General features: G+C 40.8%; 2 protein-coding genes across 2 annotated transcripts; one reads left to right on the top strand and one right to left on the bottom strand.

Moving 5' to 3' along the window:
- Positions 1 to 1,521: 1,521 nt before the first annotated feature.
- Positions 1,522 to 14,593, bottom strand: dalrd3 (DALR anticodon binding domain containing 3). The gene is made up of 13 exons (XM_085444489.1): positions 14,357 to 14,593; positions 10,098 to 10,405; positions 9,485 to 9,795; positions 8,383 to 8,441; positions 8,168 to 8,269; positions 8,023 to 8,087; positions 7,650 to 7,708; positions 7,480 to 7,562; positions 7,268 to 7,394; positions 6,116 to 6,174; positions 5,849 to 5,965; positions 5,699 to 5,767; positions 1,522 to 3,879 (listed from the first exon to the last, which is right to left on the bottom strand). Exons 1-13 carry the CDS (start codon positions 14,591 to 14,593, stop codon positions 3,760 to 3,762), a joined length of 1,716 nt encoding a protein of 571 aa, XP_085300615.1. The 3' UTR covers positions 1,522 to 3,759.
- On the top strand, positions 14,557 to 20,314 carry LOC146684312 (uncharacterized). The gene is made up of 4 exons (XM_085444621.1): positions 14,557 to 14,616; positions 18,262 to 18,384; positions 18,486 to 18,702; positions 19,782 to 20,314. Exons 2-4 carry the CDS (start codon positions 18,305 to 18,307, stop codon positions 19,953 to 19,955), a joined length of 471 nt encoding a protein of 156 aa, XP_085300747.1. The 5' UTR covers positions 14,557 to 14,616; positions 18,262 to 18,304; the 3' UTR covers positions 19,956 to 20,314.

The following is a 20,314-nucleotide window of genomic DNA, read 5'->3' on the forward strand; positions in this document are numbered from 1 at the left end:
ATGTTTTAGGTCATTGTCATGCTGGAAGACCCATCCGATCCGTAACCCATCTCCAGTGTTCTGGCTGTGGGAAGGAGGCTCTTGTCCAATGTTTGCCACATGGGCACAGAACCAATCTGTGGGAGCCAAAATTCAAGCTGGGTGGGATCTAATACATCTTTCACTCAATGACATTTTTTTCCCATGGATTTTTGGTTCATATTCTGTCTCTCTGCATTAAAAATGAAACTACCATAACAATTAGAGTCTGTTTATTTCTTTCAAACTCACACATCCATTGCACATTTCTGCAACTGTATCGTGTTTCATAAAGTCACAATCACACATCTGCATCTGTATAGAATTAAAAATGACTGAATGCTCCAGTTTTTCAAACCAGTTTACTGAGCAAAACAAGGATGAGAGTTGTGTGTCATTTACAGTACACAGGTATACAGCTATACATCGACAGCAGAGATATATAAGAAGGCGCGGGGTTAAAGTCGCAAGGTATCAACAAAGCACGGGCCTTATAAAATATCAAGATGGTGTCTTATTTTTCCTGGAGCACTGCAGACTCAATAACTATTTCATAAAAGCAAGTAAAACCATAAGTTTGGCTTGAGTCAGAGTTAACGAACGCTTTTCTTCTATAAATGAGGAAATAAATGATCAGCAAAAGGGAGAGGGGGTCTACACAAGGGAAAAAGACAAATTACACATGACACTAGCGGGGTTGTATCCTCAGTGAAGGATCACTGTTAGCAGCATACAGTGAAGTGTACATATCTGTGCAGTGAGCGAGTTATTGTTGAATCCAAGGGCAGCGGGGAGCAGAGCACGAGAGGATTTATGTATAAAACATCAGTATCAGTATCACCATTTGTCAGACACTGAAGCTCAAGACAAACATACAGTGAGAGAGTCTGTCATGCTTATTTTTAAGTCTGCAGAAGGGGAAAAACACACACAAACTGCGGGTGCACAGATGTGTGTAGGCGAGAGTTTGGCAGCGTTATTTACATTCAGATGGACAAATACACTTACGGGGCAGAGGTGCAGAGATTTTCATTAGAGGGGAATTAGTAGGAGCTCGGCTGTAAATAATGCATGCAGCAAATGCAAAGCAAGGTCTCCAGATGGAATTTCACTTGGTATGATCAAAAGGTTCAACAGATGAAGTTAGTGTTTGACTGCATTCCTGACAATTCTGCAGTCATCTTTATAGCTGTCTGGTTTGCAGTCAACAAGACTTCGTGTCAATTTTTTTATGGGGAAAAATATTGTCAAAGTCCTTGGACTATTTGTGCGACTACACTGTATAATATAGCCCTGAATAAAATAACAAACAGGGCCTATAAGGAGGGAGTCGGCATAAAAGACGGAGAACAGAATGAAGGATGGGTGACCGAGGTCAGGTGTTAGGGCCTGAGGCAGCAAACATGGCAGCAAGAGAAAAATAAAGCTAATGTAAGTCAGCATCGTTCTGTTTAGACATGGTTGCAGTGCAGTAGTGTAGAGTGTAAGAGGAAAACATGACAGTCTCTCTGCAGATCCTCTGCTTTAATACTGTGGTAATTACAGCAGCAGCTAACAGGACAGCTACTAAAATAAAAACAACACATTGTAAACGTCTCATTCCCTTTTCTAAAGAAAATAAACTAACGGAAAAAGTTTGCTTTTTTAAATCATACATTTACAGGGTCAAACAACATTTCATGCAGTGAAAAGTAAATCTGTCAGATATTTGTGATCAATAACACTGGACTGTACTATCATAGAATTAAAAAAAAAATGCTATGGCACATTTGTTGGTCACAAACAATAAAAACTGAACGATCAATGTTAGATCCTTATCATTTCACTCCCAAAATTTACAAATAGCATTTTTGGCATAAAAGTCATACATATTGTTATCATGCCATTTCATGCATGTCCTAAGATTGTGACACGATGCATTACGTTTGTCCATAACTGTCCGAAACAGCTGTTTCATAGTAACATCTGTGATTTGTCAAGCAGGATAATAATCATGTGAACACAGTGATTAAGACTCAGATGAAGAATATATATTCTGTACATTTCTCTCTATTTTTTATGACAATAAATATTTCTAAGTGTTGATAAATACAAGGTGGTAGATTTCCATGAATGGGGGCATTTAACATTTGGAGAAGACTCATAAAAGTTGATTTTCTTCCTTTAGGCAGTGACTAAACAGTTACATGTGTTCTAAAGAGGATTTAACTGTTGTTGGTGACAGTGAGTAGATGGGTAATAAGTAATAAGGCAAGTCTTAATACAGATCAGTTGAGACAAACACCTTAATTATAACTTGGCACCAAATATAAATTAAAGCTACTGGCTAGTTCAGATTTGGGGATTGTTATGTGAAAAGGACAAATACATTTAATTTATGGTTAGCAAATTCAAAAGGGCATACCAGCTCTGCCAATCTAATTTAGATCCTGACGCCTGCTGTGCTTAAGGGAAAGACATTTTCTCCATCATGTAGTAACAAAGCCAAAATTAAAAGAAACATTCTGACATTATGGGAAATGTGCTTACTTGCTTTCTCGTTGAGAGTTAAAATAAACAACAAACAAACAAAAAAAAAACAAAACCCCAACAGACTAATATCACCAGTAGCTTACTCGTGTCTCCAGGCAACTGGAGGTTTCCAGGAAACCATCCAACCCCTTCCAAATACTGAGTTTAATGCCAAGTTTTTGTACTGAAACAAACAGGTTATAATGTTCCAATTAGAACACTTTAAAAATTCATAGGTGGACTTTGTTATCTTGATTTAGAGCCAGGCTCGCTCTTTTCTCACTTGTTGCGTTAAGATAATTAGCTAACTAACTAGCTGAGGAAAACTAACTAGCTGTAGTATCTTCCAATTTCTATACATCCAAAGGGTGCCAAGCAATATGTCTTGCGTAGCATATTATGTATATCATAGTGTAGTATACTATATACCTTAAGTACTTGTTTAGTGTAGTGTAGTGTGTATTGTAAAGTGAATTTAACTGGCTAAGTCTTAAATCAAAAACGGCAAGTTATGCATTTTATGTTAAAGAACATGAACTGCTAGCAGCTATATTTTGCAATCTTCTGACCGCACATATATTGCCAAAATTTCTAATAGTAAACATGACACTGTAACAGGCATATACGCCAAGAAACAGCAAACCATGTCCATCAGAAAAAAAGCTGCCGCTGCTGGCTAGCTAGCAATTGGCATGCCATCACTGTAAATGACTGCTGGTTAGTGGCATCGCCCCTTTTTCTATGTACAGAAGACTGACACAACTGAAATGCTGACAGGTAATTATGCAGCACTTCTGTAGCTGTATTTGTAAGTGTGTGAAGAGATAGTACAAAAGCACACAGCTTGAGACAAGGAAGAATTTCTCATCAGTCAGTAAGAAAGCAAATAAGCAGCAACCCAAATGTCAAAATATTTCTTTTACAGCATACAAGCAGCTTAAATTGTCCAAGAAAATCTTTCAGCCCAGAAAAAAAAAAACAGAACAGGATCCACTTTATATAATGTAGTTACACTATTCATTGAAATAACCAGACAGTTAGAATATGTCACAATACACTGACAGGGAAATGCAGAAGCGGGACAGTGGGCAAGTGAAATGTCATAATTTGTTTTAATATTGCCAAAAAAGGTATCAGCTAGACACACACAATACACATGGATGTGGTGTGTGCGTAAGGGAAGGCAGGGAGGTAGAGCCAACAGTGAAGGGTGGGTGAATTATGTCGGGGCTATAGTTGCCTGATGGGGGGAAGGTTAAGGGTGTCCAGAGCGCTGTGGTAGAGCTCTCTCAATGCTCTCAGCAGATACAAACGACAAAACATTTGGTTGAAGAGATGAGGCAGTGGCTCCTGCAAGCAAGACAGACAAGAAGAAAGACTGAGAATATAGCAAGGGTATGTGAGGGAGTGAAAATACAGAGGAACAAAAATAACAATAAAACAACTGCTGGCTTCAAAATAAACTTCAGTTCTTTTCTGTCTGTTACAGATGTGGTCAGAGGTGGCTCATCATGGGCATGAATATCATGGTAATTTCAGGCTTTCTTTGACGTGTTCTTTTTCCAGAGTGTAATGAATGCACAGCATAGATCTTTAATGACTTAAAAGAAAACAGGAACAGGGTACATAAGTTTGAATTTATCTTGGATTTTCTCTAATCCTCCACACAATTACAGAAAATTAATTATTCCACCCTGGAAAAAGACCAGTTAAAAAAAAAAATCATTAAAAGCCTCAAAGTACTAGGATGTTCATGCATTAACGCAGTGGTTCCCAAAGTTTTTTTGCTAGGCCCCTCTTTGTTTTACAACAAACATTTTCGCCCCCCCACCCCACGCACATTCACGCACGCACGCATGCACAAACACATCCTCCAACCACACACACCCATATTTTGCTCCATTGCGGTTTATTTCACACCTCAGACATTTAGTAAACAATTAAGCAAATACAAGTAATCTGCAATAAATTACAGGTAGTAAGAAAATAAACTACTAACTCTTTTACGCTACGTCCACACCTACACGGTTATTTTTGAAAACGCAGCTGTTTCGTCCACACGTAAACGGCGTTTCAAATCACCGAAAATGGAGATTTTTTAAAACTCCTTTTTTGCGCTTCTGTGTGGACGAGGAATACAGAGTTCGTCACGCAACGTCAAAGGTATGTGCCTTTTTTCATGTCAGGCTGTGCACCACGTTATTGTTTACATGAGATGAAATGCAAAATAGCAGATAGAGACAAAATACTGTTAATCTGACCATCTGCAGATTTTACACGCTTACATATACACACACAGTTACTGTCCCTCCGTTTAGAAAGGCAGAGGCGTCACGGTGGGATTATTTTATGTGTAGTTGTTTTTTCCTGTGTAATAATATTCAACATTGCTATCAATACATTTTTCAAAAAAAATGCCTCTCTGTGCAAAATGGGTTTAAAAACATGAACAAATGTGGGATACTGTTTGTCCGTGATTTGAACCGGGGAAACAAATTTTGGCAGGATCAGCCTGATATTATTTGTATCCCGCTGTAACCTTACTGTATAAAGAGCTAACATCTCCAAAATGTCACCCCTAGTTAGTCATTACAACAAGTGTTTGTGAACTAAAAATCAAGAAAATTGTTTGTCCGTGATTTGAACAGCCCAGCTGCTCCCAACAAAGGGAAAACCAATTCTGCAGGGAAGACCTACCTCGGCACTTGTGCAGGTGAAGCCAAAGGGAAGATATGCTTCACTATATTTTCTAGTTTTTGGCTTAGAATGAAGTTGGTTTGGAAACATATTCAGCTATTCAGCTTCATCTCCTGCTTTGCAGACCTTCCCACGCTTTGGGAAGGTCTGCATTAACGAATGAGTCTATGCAATCTTCTGACCACAACTATATTTAAATGTAGTGTATAAGAAGAAAGGGAACACACAAACACACAAGAAAAATCACATAAACGCATAAGCAAATAGATTTTGCAGCATTCACACATAATCAGAAAACCCTACTGTAAGCATATTTGCTGTGGTAATATATAATTCAGAAAATGATTAAGTGTATGTATACAGACAAATATAAAATCTACTTCTTGTGGGACAATATGTATAATATAATCCAGTTAATTTGTACACAGTCCCCTCTGTAAGTACACACATACATATATGAGTACATCCTTACCCCCAGTACGTGGACCCGGTTGTAGTAGGAGCTAAAGTCTTTACTGAGCGACACGAGAAATTTACAGATCTGAGGAACACAAACATGTGTATGAGTTATATAAACATCTGCAACAGCGGACGTATCCACCTTTTCTGTTATTGCTCTTACCTGTTCAGTTTTTATGTTCACTCTGGCTCCACCCCCTTCGCTATCCAGAGCCTGTCCCGATTGTTCAAGCAGCTCCGAGAATGGAATGAGGTAATTGAACAGGAGAAGCCATTCACCCTGTCAGTTAAAACACAGTCACATGGTAGCGCTGTAGGATTAACACTGCATTACTAAAATTTAGAAGTTACAGTTTCTAATATAATTAAAATTAAGAAATATAATCAAATTGTAGAGAACAGCATATCATAGAAGACACTAAAGTGGCACCTCTTCTTTCAGAGCAGAGAAGTCCAGCTGGGAGTCCTCTGGGATTTCTGGGTAAAGACCTGCAGATAAAGAGTCAGGAAAACTAAATGTAGAAACATTGTGATAGATTTTACATTACATGTTCAACATTATAGACATATTGATTGAACCCAAGAGACCAAGCAATAAGCCAAGTATCCCTTCATTTAGCTGTGGATGAAAGCTTTCATTCTTTTGGACCCTGCATATCAAGGACTGTGCACTTATTTAGGTTTATTCTCATCTTTTAGAAATAACTCTCCCAGTCATCACAGGCATTTACTCTTCATCTAAAACTCATATTACCTTTGGTGTACCACAAGGATCAGTTTTAGGCCACATATAAAATTCTGTTTAAAATGATGGCACTTCAAATCATCCAATGTCAGCATCCTTATTCCCTGCTAGTTTGTTTTTAACCTTTATTCAACCAGGAAGCCAAACTCTTGAGATGGGCCCAGAACCACTGTGTTGCCAAGGTGTCACCCCTTAGAACAGCTGACCCACCTTCTTCTTCAGCAACACACCTGAAAATCATCATTGTTGTTCCCTTTTTTCAAACCACATCTTAACATGGAGTTCACATGCAGAATAGAAACAATTCCAGCACAATTTGATCCAGCTCAAAGCTTAGCCCTACCTAAGCTTTGAGCTGGATTTTCCAGATTTATCAGATGACATCACTCATATCTTGGTTTCTCATGGATTTTAAGATCTGATTGACACACGTGTGTAAAGCACTTTTTTGTCTGACTTGCTTTTTTTTCTTTGCTATTATTTTTTATGATTGTTTTTGTTCTGTTTTGTTCTGGCTTCTTAATATTCATAACAACATTTTGTGTTTTGCATGTCCTTGGATACCACCCTAAAGCAGCTAACCTTGCTTTCTTATAACTGTGACAGAAATAAAATGCTCCACATGCAACATTATCCACCCACTGAGCAATATCGATTTCTGATTTATTTATGCAACAAAACATCACAGTCCCGCTGAACTATAAATAAAACTCGTTCTGGCTTTTAATAAGTCTCTCTTTCTCTTCAGACTGGGTGAGGTTAAAGGAAGACTGCAATCATTGGCCACAATGATCTGAATTACGGGAACATTTATTTACAGAAAAGCACAGCTCTCACCTTTCTCCACTCCTCTCTCGTAGCTGTCGAACAGAGTGTGCAATCGGGCGCAGTTATACATCACAAACACTCCTCCTCTGGGCCCCTTGGTCGACACACCGCCTTCCCTCTTGACGTCCAGCGTCACCTAAACATATGGCTGTCAGTCAGTCTGACTTAGCGCGTTAGAGCATGGCTGCTTGAAAGGGAACAGTGCTGTACTGATGACTCACAGGACTAGTGTGGACAGTCGACAGCAGCTCGAATCTGACTGTAGCAGAGGTCATGACCTTGATGATGTCCTCCCACGTCTGACCTTCAAGAGGAGGAAGCACTTGTCTTCAGTTAATTCAGTTTACTTACAGTCTATATGCACAATGAGAATGCGCATAAACACACACACCTTCTACTTGATCTCCATACTTCATCTCGGAGGCCTCTTTCATCTGACCTCTTCTCAACCTGGAGGAGAGAAGGAAGAATAGAAGGCTCATTAATACAGGGAACCGAGCTAAAAATACACCACAATTACACGCAGACGAAGAAAAACATCAACAGCGTCTTATTCATCACATCTGCAACGTTACGGTGCAGGGAAGATGATGGTAAGAGTGTTATTGGTGAAAACAAACACATCTGGTGGGGATCTGGGCAGGGTGTGTGGAGGAGTAACAGAAATGACATGAGTATGTCACAAAAAGGATGAGAGAGGACAAAGGATAAAAAAAAAAAAAAAAAAAAGAGGCAGCACAGACAGAGGAACTGATGTGTCTTACTGCAAGTACTGTGCAGCAGTCAGGTGTGAACCAGGAGTCTTCACAGGCCCACAAACAAGATGCCTCTGCAGAAACAGAAAGCAGAACAGGTAAAAATAGGAACCCTTCATCACTGCAGTGTGTGTGTGTGTGTGTGTGCAGCTACCTGTGTGTGTTTGGCTCCGCTGGCTCTCCACAGCATTGCTATCTGCTGCTGGCGGAACTCATCTTGACAGGAAGTCACATGTAACGCTGTTACCATGGCTGCCTATGAAAGAGGCAGTGACAAAATTAAAATCAGTGCTTTGTCTGCCCGTTTTATTTTGTTTTTTATTAATAATTTTATATTAAAAACAAAGACATGGAGTGTGTTTGTCTCACTGTGCAGTCAGCTGTGGATAGGTCCAGTTGTGCCAATTGGGAAACGCCGTCTCTGTTAACTAAAACAGGACAACAGTCTGTCAGCTGTTATTATACAATATACCCTGGACACAGTCTGTTTGACCTGCTCCCCTGCTCCCCTCAGTCCATTCGCACCAGAACCTCTCGCCATAAGAACAGTTTCTTCCCCTCTGCTGTTGGACACATGAACAATAACCGTATGACTGTTCCCACCACTAACACATGACCCTACGCTGTGTTCACTGCATCATTCCATGTTTGGCACTGATCACCACCTGCACTCATGTATATATCATGTATATATCTATCTATCTATCTACTTAGCACTTTTAATTCTTATTCTCATTTTTATTTTCATGTCTATTTAAGCTTAATTTATAACAGTATTTATAACAGTATGTTTGCACTGAAGCACCGCAGCAATTTCCTAATGTTGTAAACCCGCTCAACATTTGGCAATAAAACCCTTTCTGATTCTGATTCTGATATGAAATCTCTGTTATCTCACTCATCTTTTATCTAAGCTAAGCTGCATCAATGCAGTTTTATTACTTTGGGAACTAAGCTTGCTGGCTTTCTTGGAATAAGTAGGTACCCCTCAGACACACACACACACACAGGAGAAAGTTGGCTTAGCTTAACGTAAACATAAAACAGTCTTCTAAGCTCACTAATTAAACGGGAATGTTATAATTATGAGTGCCGCAAGTTATTCTTGGCCAGGTGAGAAGCTTGCCGGAGCCTCCTGGCAACCAAACTGGAAACATGAAGTTTGAGGTCACTGGCTCAGCAAGAAGCAATTCTGGCACAAATCCTCAGATAAAAATAAAACAGAGCTTGATTTATTTGAGTGGACTGCAATTAGCTTCAGTAAAGAGAAAACTGCCAGTTTCATTTTAATTTTTTTTTTTGGACAAGCAGGAAGATGAGATATAGAGATTTCTAGACCTTGACACAAAAAGCAACAACTGATGAAAAATATTTGTCCTAGATTTGGATAAACTGATCATTCTTCATGATGAGGTGTAAATGAAGGCCTGTGGTAAGCAAGGGAACAATGGGGGAAAGCACTCAGACTCACCCGTGCAGGTGCCAAGGCTGGGGTCGTATCCCGGCAGCCCCTCCTCTTGAAAAACTTGCTTCAGGTTGATCCTGAGTGCTCCTTCGTTCTCTCCCTCCTCTGCTTTCCTCCCTCCCCCTCCGCTAGCTCTCCTGCCTCTCTCCATTTCCCTCTCTCTGTATTGAGACTTCTCTAGCGAGTCCTGAATCTTCTCCTCCCGCTCTTCATTCGTCCAATTACCCGGGGCTGTCGGCCAATCGATTCCCAGAGCTCGGAGGAAACTGATGATGTCGCTGTCTTCAGGAAGTGTTGGGCAGAAGGACACGGCATATCTAAGACAGGGAAAGGGATTAATTAACAGTTGCATCCATTGATGGTTAATTGATTAGTCTATAGATTATCAAGAAGCCAATGGTAAAATCTTTCAAATGTCCACTAATGCAAAAAAGAGAAAAATCAGCTAATTGTCACATTTGGGAAGCAGAAAACAGTTAATTTAGGGAATTTTCCAGTGTTATGATGACTGTGTTATTAATTCATTTTGAATGAGAGAAAAATTAAAACCAAGAGGACTTTAAAAGCCCGACATTTCTGTCAAGGTTTACAAGGTCCAGGTCCATTAAACCAGACTCACCCCTGTCTTCTCAGCAGTGCCCCCATGTGGTCAGCCAGAAGAACAGTCCTCAGCTGGCCTAAACTCATTGTGTCAGGACTGGGTGTGTTGGACTTAGGGTGCAGTGCGGGGCAGTTGAGCACCACACAGCCCTGCCTCTGACTCAAGGGCTTCAGGTACTCTGCAGCTCCACCCGCCAGAACGGCCCTGAATGTGGCAGCCCGATCCACCCGTACCCTTAGACCTTCACCCATCACCTCCCCACCAGCCACAGGGAGAACCCCACTACCACGAAGGGACAGCACTCTGGACATCACTGCTGGAGGGACCTGGGAGGATGTAAAAATAGATATAGGATGTCACATACAAGCAATAAGAAAAGTATAATGTATGAAGGGCGTTTTTATTGTTTTTATAAGTATTAATGGTTGTCTGATACATGACACATTCACGCAGTTATAATCACACAATCCTCCCCTAGCATTAGCATTGTATTAAAGAATATTTGCAAAGAGGTTTGCAACTTGGGGGGTATTTTATGACTCTGACCTCTAATTTGAGTCTAATGTCATGCAATCCTTCTTCATTCAGCTTAGACAGATATCAAAAATCAATTAATTCAAAATCCTGCTGACAGGCACCAGTCCTTGCAATCATTCTTTGGCTACCTGTTAGCTTTAAAAATTAATTTTAACATTTTATTCCTGGACTTTAAACCCCTACATAGTCTGTCCCCTGCCTATATCTATGAGATGTTATTTTAAATGAGTATGGCTGCTGCCCACTAACAAAGCATATTCTTGTTAGTAGTCTGTAAAGCTTGTTTAGTCACTAAAGATCGAGGCTTTGCAGTCCAGGTCTCACAACTTTGGATTTCCCTGCCTGAGCATCTCATCCAGGCTAATTTTGTAACCTCTTTTAAATCTCTTAAAGCACATGTTTATCATCCGCTTTCTATAACTGCTAATGCGGAATCTTTTTCATTTTTAAGACCCAAATGTGTATAAATGTTTGTTTTTCCTTAATCTTTTCAATTTTTAATTGTTTTTAAATTCCCACTGTAGTCATGCTTAACTCCAACTTCTCATATTTGTTGCTTTTATTATTGCTAAGCACTTTGTAACATTGTTTTGAAAAGTGCTTCATGTTTTATTTGTTCTACACACATTTTTGCAAATAAAAAAAAATGCACACCATTCTCAGTATGTCTCAGTGGAAATACCTCGGTGTTTATATCAACGAGGACCTTAATTGGAACACACATACGGACTTCCTCATCAGCAAAGGCAGACAGCGCCTCTATCATCTGAGGCGTTTAAAGAGGTTTAAGATCTCCAAGAACATCCAGAGGAGATTCTACACCATTGAGAGCATCCTGTGTAATAACATCACGGTGTGGTACGGGAACTGCACAGTACAGCAACAGAAAGCCCTGCAGAGGGTCGTGCGCACAGCTGAACGCACTATGGGAACATCTTTACCAACACTGCAGGACATCTACGCTGAAAGGTGCAGATCCCGGGCCATCAGGATCACTAACGACTCCAGCCATCCCGCTTACAAACTGTTCAGGCCACTGAGGTCAGGGAAACGCCTCTGTAGCCTGAAAACAAGAACTGAAAGGTTCAGGAGGAGTTTTTACCCACAAACAGTGAGACTCCTCAATCAAAACACAAATCGGACAACATGATGGACAATTCCATACACCGTATATAATTTTCTTTTGAGTTTTATCCTTATTTTTATTTGTATTTTATCATTTACATCTGTATTTATGTAAATATTTATGTAAATGTTAAAATGCTCTTCATAGACTACAGCTCTGCATTTAACACCATAATTCCCTCCACACTCACCACCAAGCTGGAGCATCTGGGACTCAGCTCATCTATGTGTCAGTGGATCTCCAACTTCCTAACTGGCAGACCACAGGCAGTAAGGATGGGCGGACATGTCTCAGCCTCCACCACTCTCAGCACTGGAGCCCCCCAGGGGTGTGTTCTGAGCCCCCTGCTGTACTCTTTGTACACATATGACTGTGTGGCCACTACCAGCTCCACCACCATCATCAAGTTTGCTGACGACACCGTCGTGGTGGGCCTGATCTCTGATAACAACGAGACGGCCTACCTGAAGGAGATTAGGAATCTGGAGAACTGGTGCCAGAGGAACAACCTCCTTCTAAACGTCAGTAAGACAAAGGAGCTGATAGTGGACTTCAGCACTAAGCAGGAGAGGAACTACCAGACCCCCGTCATCAACGAGTGCCCAGTGGAGAGAGTGGACAGCTTCAAATACCTCGGAGTTCACATCACGCAGGACCTGTCATGGTCCTGTCACATCAACACCGTGGTGAAAAAGGCCCGACAGCGTCTCTACCACCTCAGACGCTTGAGAGACTTCCAACTGCCCTCCAAGGTGCTCAGGAACTTTTACTCGTGCACCATAGAGAGCATCCTGGCGGGAAACATCTTAACCTGGTTCGGGAACAGCACCATGCAGGACAGACGAGCTCTACAGAGGGTTGTGCGGTCAGCTGAGCGCACCATCCGCTCCGAGCTCCCTGACCTGCACTCAATCTACAGCAGGCGGTGCTGGACCAAGGCCAGGAAGATCGTGAAGGACCTCAGCCATCCCAACAACAGACTGTTCTCTCTGTTGAGGTCAGGAAAGCGATTCCGCTCCCTGAAGACCAACACAGAGAGACTGAGGAGGAGCTTCTTCCCGCAGGCGATACGGTCTCTCAATCACACCACCACACAGTACTGACCCACACATATGGTTCTTACACACACACTGGACTTTCTGGACTTTGGTTTTGCACAACACTGGTCACTATATTCTTCATTTCCGGTTAATACTTGTACAGCTGCTGTTATTGTGTATATATTTATTTAGATTTAGATTTCTTCATACATTCTTATATAGTTCTATATTGTGTATTTTGTTGTACAGTTATTTTATTTTCAACTTTAATTTATATATTTATCTTTATCTTATTCTTCCCAGTTAAATTTACCCTTCATTCTAATTTGTGTTGTACAGTTATTTCATTTTTAACCTTAATTTATATTCTATTCCTTCCTAGTTAAATTTACCCTTTTTAATTTTTCATATTTATTTCCTATCTTATTCATAGCCTTTTCCTTTTTTGTTTTCTTTAGGTCACGAGCAGTTGTCCAAGCATTTCACTACATATCGTACTGTGTATGACTGTGTACGTGACAAATAAAATTTGAATTTGAATTTGAATTTATATGTACACTATAGCTCTTAACTATTACAGCGTAATATTTTGCACGATATTATACATTTTTATACTTTTATATAGATATTTTTTTTTATTATAAGTTTAGTAAGATGCACAGTCGGGGGGGGAGTACTTGTGTTGTACTAGTTATAACTACATGTGACAAATAAATAAAGAATTGAATTGAATTGAAAAAAACATTAGATAATGGAGTCTGCTTTAGAAATCAATGCCAGTGCATCTCTACACTGTAAACAAAACGAGTGCATTGTGGAACATAACACATGCACAAGGATATAAACAAATATGTACTAATGTGTTTCTTTTTTAATCTTTGCATTGTCATATTTTATGGCTGAAGAGAACAAGCTTTAAACGGGGTCTTTTTGTGCTCTGTGTAACGCAAGTTGCAGCACAGCCAGCTTGGCCTTTCTGTCTATCTGACCTATATTGTATGTGTCAGTCATGGGTTAATAATTACTGCTGGCTGTTAGTGCCTGGTCGATGATGATGTTGGAGCAAAGTCAGCAACCTGATCAATCCACGGTACCAGGCCCTCTTAGTATCATTCAGATGTACCTACTGTTTTGTGAATTTAGGTGTTATTTATGACACCGTGTGGCATTCACGGGCAGTCGGAATCACCTGAGCACTTTAAAGCAGACAGTTCGGTCCCTCGCTCCTATTGGTCGAGTCACGTTCGAAACAGCTGAAAACACCTTTATTCGTTTTTAATATCACTGTATTACTGCGCGAAACGAACTAGCACTAACATAAACACACTAGTGCCGAGGAACTACACCGCTTAGCGGAAGAATAAAATGAAGAGCTGTTTATCGGAACTTCAATGTGTTTAAGCAGCGGTATTCCCGCTGTCTGGTGACAGCGTCCGGTTTGACTAGATTTAAGAAGCGTGTTCAGAAAGCGCATTGAGCGGCTTAGATGCTATTTAGCGCTATGTTGAAATAACATAAAACAGCATGGAGTCACGCAGAGGCTAATATATCCAACAGGTATCAGTCAAACCAACCTGTCCGTCGGCGTACAGCGTGTTAAGCATCGTGGTCGGCGACAAGAAGTCCCTGTTTCGTAGATTTTTAGCGCTGCTCTCCTTAAACCAAAGCTTCTCTGGTTCAGGGAATACCCTGTCACCGTTTACACGGCTGGAACCGTGGACATCTTCACGCTTCCCCCGCAGCGCGGAGCTCAGAGCACGGACTGTAGGGGTGATGCGAAGGGGCGAGAGCTCCTCGATGTTCTCCATCATCACCACCACCACAGCACAAACAGGTGAGCTTTCTACCAGTCAGCTCATTCACCCTCTCCTCATATCTTGTGTCAAGGCGTCGTCCCGCTGCTCGCGTTGAGACGGGCGAAGATGAGCCTGATTTTGGGTTACGCTAGCCGCACGGTTGCTCGCTGGTTGATGTCAGATGTTGCGCTGCATTGCCTGTTTTCTCTTTGCGGAACTAGTGAAATGTAATTTGTGTTTTCCTACGACATACATTCGCGTGTCGGACCAGCATGGCGCCATCCAGTGTTAGGTGAAATAACTGCAGTAGTTGTGCCCCAAAATTTGTGCATACTGCTCTCTGTACTGAGACTCTGGAATTTTGTTAGGGTTTGAGCTCGCCACCTCTTATCCAGTGAGGGAGAAAGGTCAATCATAAGGTGAGCCCACAACTCAAAAGTTGACCCTGGTCTTAGAAACCCAACATCATGAAATCCTTCCATCAGGGGTGAAGTTTAGTTAGATCATTTTCTTATTGCTTACTTTTTTTTTTTGCTAATACAACCATAAACAGCTTTGTGTGTAGAAACTAAACATGCAGCAATTTTCACATTGATCATCTAAGCAAATGTTTTTTTTAAAGATTGTAAATAAAGTTATGGGTAGCACAAAGGAAGGTCCTTACAGCAGTTCAAAGACATGCAGTTAGTGCGGTTAGGTGAACTGGTGATTCTAAATTAGCCGTAGGTGTAAATGTGAGTATGAATGGTTGTCAACCTAGCAGAGCAGCTTTTCAGTTATTAAATACAAAGCTGAGTGCAGAGAGAACCACAAACAAGTAGCAGCTGAAGACAGCTGCAGCAAAAGCCTGGCAGAATATCTCAAAGGAAAAAACACAGCATTCGGTGATGTTCGTGGGTTCCAGGCATCAGGCAGTTACTGACTGCAAAGGAATTTCATCCAAGTATTAAAAAAGTAACCCTTATATTTAAAAGTTTGTAATTTTGCCCAAGTAATGTTTGATCATTTTGATAGGTGTATAGAGGCAAAATTATCAAAAATAGTCTCTGTCAAACAAATTATGGACCTAAAGACATGGAGATCCCATTATCTCTATGATTTAAAGAGACGAACTGCAGAAAATGTGTCATTGTCCCATTAATGACACGCTGCATTTTGAACAAAGAAAAGGAAAACAACAATGATGAAGCTAGTGTCAGTGACGGTCACCTAGCTTGGAGAAAAGTCCTCCTGCAACTGCACACAGGTGCTGGAGGACATCCATCTGCAGAGGTCAATGGACCATAACAGGAAAATGCCTTATAATGTCAGCTCACAACCGTGACTGAAATAATCAGTTGATGAAACTACAAGAAAAATCATGAGATCTTGGAGTGCTACCTAGTTCCCTGCACTTTCTGCCTCATCAGACCACCGACTGTCTGACAGCTGTCAAGTGTCTCAGTCCACATTTCTTCTTATTATAAACTACTAAGGTGATATTCAAGGAACTTTAATTGTCTGAGCTGCTGTTGAGGCAGATAATGCACTGCACATTACGCTTGGAAATTTGATTTCACTCCAGAAATGACAGACAAAATGGATTTAGTAAATGTGAGCAACAAACACGACTTCGTGTTACATGGCTTAACACCTCTCGTGTGAACATGCAGCAACCTTCGGTTCACAGGAAAGAGATGAGTCAGTATAGCGCTGACGTCTGGATGTCCTGATGGTGTGCAGTTAGACGTGCAAAGTCTTGTTTTCCTGTGTCCTACAAACAAAATGAAGCTTAATGGTTTAGTGTTTGGCTAGCACTCTGGCTGCATTAATCACACTGAACTGAAATAAGGTTAAAAAAAAAGTGTCTTCTGTTTATCCCGGCTCCCTTAAGTGCTGCTGGTCAGATAAATATGGCAAACACTTTATAGTTCTTGATGTTCTAAAGCTGCAGCAGAGAGCTTCGACACTCTCATCTGATACAGGCAACTCTAACATTTAAAGTTTGTTCAAACAAAAGAAGACTTTTTAAATGTAAAGTAGGGAAATGAGCCCATCTTCTATTAACCTCTGGCTACATTAGCCGTAGGCTCAGGGACAAAGACTGCCCTCTGTAGGATGAGTATAGCTAAGAAAAAACTACTGACTTGAATCACACACTTGGTTAGTTTAACCCTCACTGTCACTCATAACTGACCGAGAGCTCATAACTAATCTGAGAAATGAAGGGATCATTTCAGGAAAAGACTCCGTTCCCTTATCCTGAAGGTTTGTTATTTTGAAGGAATGATTTGGAACCGGGCAGTGCAGAGCGACTGCAGCAGCTGTGCTGTAATACTGCTCCCGCCTTGATTTTATTTATTTATTTTTTTGGGGGGGGGGGCTGTCAAGTTATCTGGTTCTGCATTTGCATGATGTCCAAGCCTGTTGTCCTATATTTACTTTTTTGCCTTGGGGCAGTACCTGATCTGTTAACCGATTGGTTCACAAAGGTCCATCTACAGTACAGTGGATTACACAATACAACCCTTCACTTTATCACGAACCTGTTTTAGCCCAAGCATTGCTGTAACATAAGACTTGCCTTAAAAGCACATTAAATAACATGCCTAAACTTAAAATGCAACTATTTACACCAAGTAGGTGTGCCATGTGTTACCATACACCTGCAGACAGACCTGCTCTGATTGGATGATATATGTGCTCATCATTGTTAGGTTTTATTGAACCTTTCCAGTGTTGTTTAGACGGAGAGTTAGACTTTGACTTCTTTCATTCAGAGTCAGAGCACAATCAGAATACATATCATAAACAATATGTGATACTGGGATGTCCTTTGCTTAGCAACATAAAATCCATTAGGCGAACATGTTATAGTTAAATAAAAGTAAATTAAACTAGATGTGAAGAAATATTTTAGTTTGTGTGTTGTTGTGTGTAATATTTTTTAAATGACTTTTGAGAGCAATTAAAACTAACTGAAGCAATTTTGTGCACTACAATAATTAAATAAAGTAAAGCTGTGAAGAAAATATCCCTAGTTTTAGTATCTGTTAGTTTAGTATAAAAATAAAGTATTAAAACTTGAGTCATGAGGTGTTGAGAGACTGTTGGAGACTCTGAATGTCTACAATACTATGACACAATTTGAGTGAACCGCTTTCCAAAAGTTGTTTTTATTCTAATACCTGTACTAAGTTTCCTAACTCTAGCCTCTGACACATGCCCTCCATACAATAATAATTAGACTTAAACCAAGAGGGAAACTAATTAAACCGAAACTAAAACAAACCTTTTTTTTTAACGATAAAAACAAACATGAAATAAGGAAGCACCCTCAGCAAACTAAACATAAATTAAAGAACAATAATAGAATCCAATAAATACGAATAAGACTACATATCTGTGATAACTTGGCTAGAAGGTGAGATTTGTAAATGACTATTTGTTTTCGCAATTTTTGGCTGTTTATCGGTGTTTTTAGTGTGTTTACTAGGGTTGAGAGTGACTGGCGTGACGTGGATGACGGTATCAGGAGTTTAAAAGGGGGGATGAGGGGGTGGGAGACAAATAATCCTCTATTTGCACGTCGTCTTCCGGCGGAGCTGTATGACGCACGGGGTGCAAAGATTAAATAAATAAATAAATGCATCTTTTTAAAACGGTGTTTGTGTGATTTTTGTTTGTTTGTTTTTGTTTTTTAGTAAGTTGAGACGTGTTGTTGGGGTAATTGAACGCAACCCCAGGATGCACAACTGGCAGGAGAACGAAATCCGAAGACTGCTAAGGATCCGCAACTTGATCGCGGGCACGGCGAGAACTCCGCGGTTTACCGGCGGATAAACAGCTGCTGGCGGAGAGGGTCGTCCGCGGGTCACTGTACCACGAGCAGAAGACCCGCTGCGGGACCGAGCGCGTCGTCTAGCTGATACGTAGACAGCGACGTGATCTTCGAAATGCCCAGGGGGGGGAACCCGGTGAAGCGCCATCCCCAGCACCTACACCCGCCACGCCCACCTCCGCACCGAAGTGCAGTCAGGGACGAAGTGGACGACAGAGGGCTCAACAAGCACCTGGGCCCAGCGGAGGTGGATGACGACGAGGACCAGTACAGCCCACCAGAACACGTGCACACAATCAGCCCCGTGAGTTTGATTCTGTTGCAAGTTTGCAGGGGCGGTGCTAGATGCTATCAATCAAGCGCTGGTATCGGTATCAGATCGATTCTAGTGCAACAGGGTCAATACTTAGTTTCTGTCCTCGAAGTTCAGTACTTCTAAACCGAATTGTTAATTTTTATTTTTTAAGAATGGGGGGAAAAAAAACTTTAAACTGCACTCTAAAAAATGTCTGAACCATTCTGTTGAATGTCTTTATTTGTAGCCTTGAGCACACTGAAACAACAAGCTTGTTTGACGTTTGAACTTCTATGGAGACCAGTGCATTTAGATTCCAGTAAAAATCACTAAAATAGTATAAATAGTATGTGAATTGGTCGTGAGGTGCAGATATCACATAGACTGGTTTAAACACACTACTGCACAGGAGGTTTTGGTCCAGTTACACTTTACTCTGTTTATATTCTCTATACAGGTCTGGCTCCACAGAGTAGCTCAAGCCTTTTACAGCAGGTAGTGAGGTCTGTGGGAGCTACATCATTTTTTCTGTGCACATTGAAAACCTACAACAAAGCCCAAGCGTTCATGGCTATTCTTCAGTTTTCAAATTATCAGCAAAGACCATGCAGAGGTGTTTATTATTATCCCATATACTTTTGATGTTGGGGTTTAGTGGAAAGGACTTTCTGAAATTGATCGGCATGCCCTTGGATGTTCTTAGTATTTAGGTGTAGGTGGGCTTCATTGTTGCACACACATTGTCTTTGAACACAAATTTTCACAGTTGGATCCACTCTGTCAGATAAGCTAGCTTTTAAAAGAATGCCATCAGATTCCTGCATGCATTTAAACTGACCTCTGGCCAGTATTTGGGTCTCCAGTTCTTTATCTAATCTGTAGGAAATCTGCATAAGGATCAGTATCACTTATTCAATATTCTGTCCTTATCAGGAGGCTGTTTTATTGCTGGAGTTTGTTCTATTCACCAGAGTAGATTTGAAGGGATGGTCGACTGTAAGACCGGTGGCCATAGTTTCACTTTGAGCAGACAGATGAAAGGGTGTCACTGTCTTCTAATTGCATGCTGCAATGTCTTTGTTTTACAGCACACGGTGATGGAGGAAGTCTCCACATCAGTGTTGGCGACGGATGCCCAGATCAGAGAGATGGACGCCTGTTTGCAGAGGTTAAAGGAGCATGAGAGGGAAATGAAGAACAGTCTCATGAGCCAGTTCATAGCCATGAATGAAAGAATAGCACGTGACACCTCAAACTTGTGAAAGACTACTGTCCAAGTTTCCTTTGCCTTTGGCTCCTTCAGGCTGCTGACTGACTCGTTCTTGTGTGAATGGCACTTGTTCACCACTTGTCCAGTGCCTCAGCCCAAATTAACCTCAACTCTGTTCAGTTGTAGCTACTACTGATCCAGGTCATGGTCACACTTTTGTTTTCTGTGAATTGATTTCAGTCGTTAGTTAACCAGTACATATTTTTAGATGCATACTGTAATTCAATTTTATCGTACTAGCAAAGTAAACGTAGAAAATGAATAGCTGGTCTTTCTGGTTCTGCCTTTGCTTTTTGATAACACAGCCTACTGTGGAAGACTAAATAGAGTGGCTTTCTTTGTGTCAAAGAG

This window comes from Copadichromis virginalis, linkage group LG20 (assembly GCF_057382275.1).
Source record: "Copadichromis virginalis isolate Kocher_CV1m ecotype Utaka linkage group LG20, C_Virginalis_male_GT1.1, whole genome shotgun sequence".
NCBI lineage: Eukaryota > Metazoa > Chordata > Actinopteri > Cichliformes > Cichlidae > Copadichromis > Copadichromis virginalis.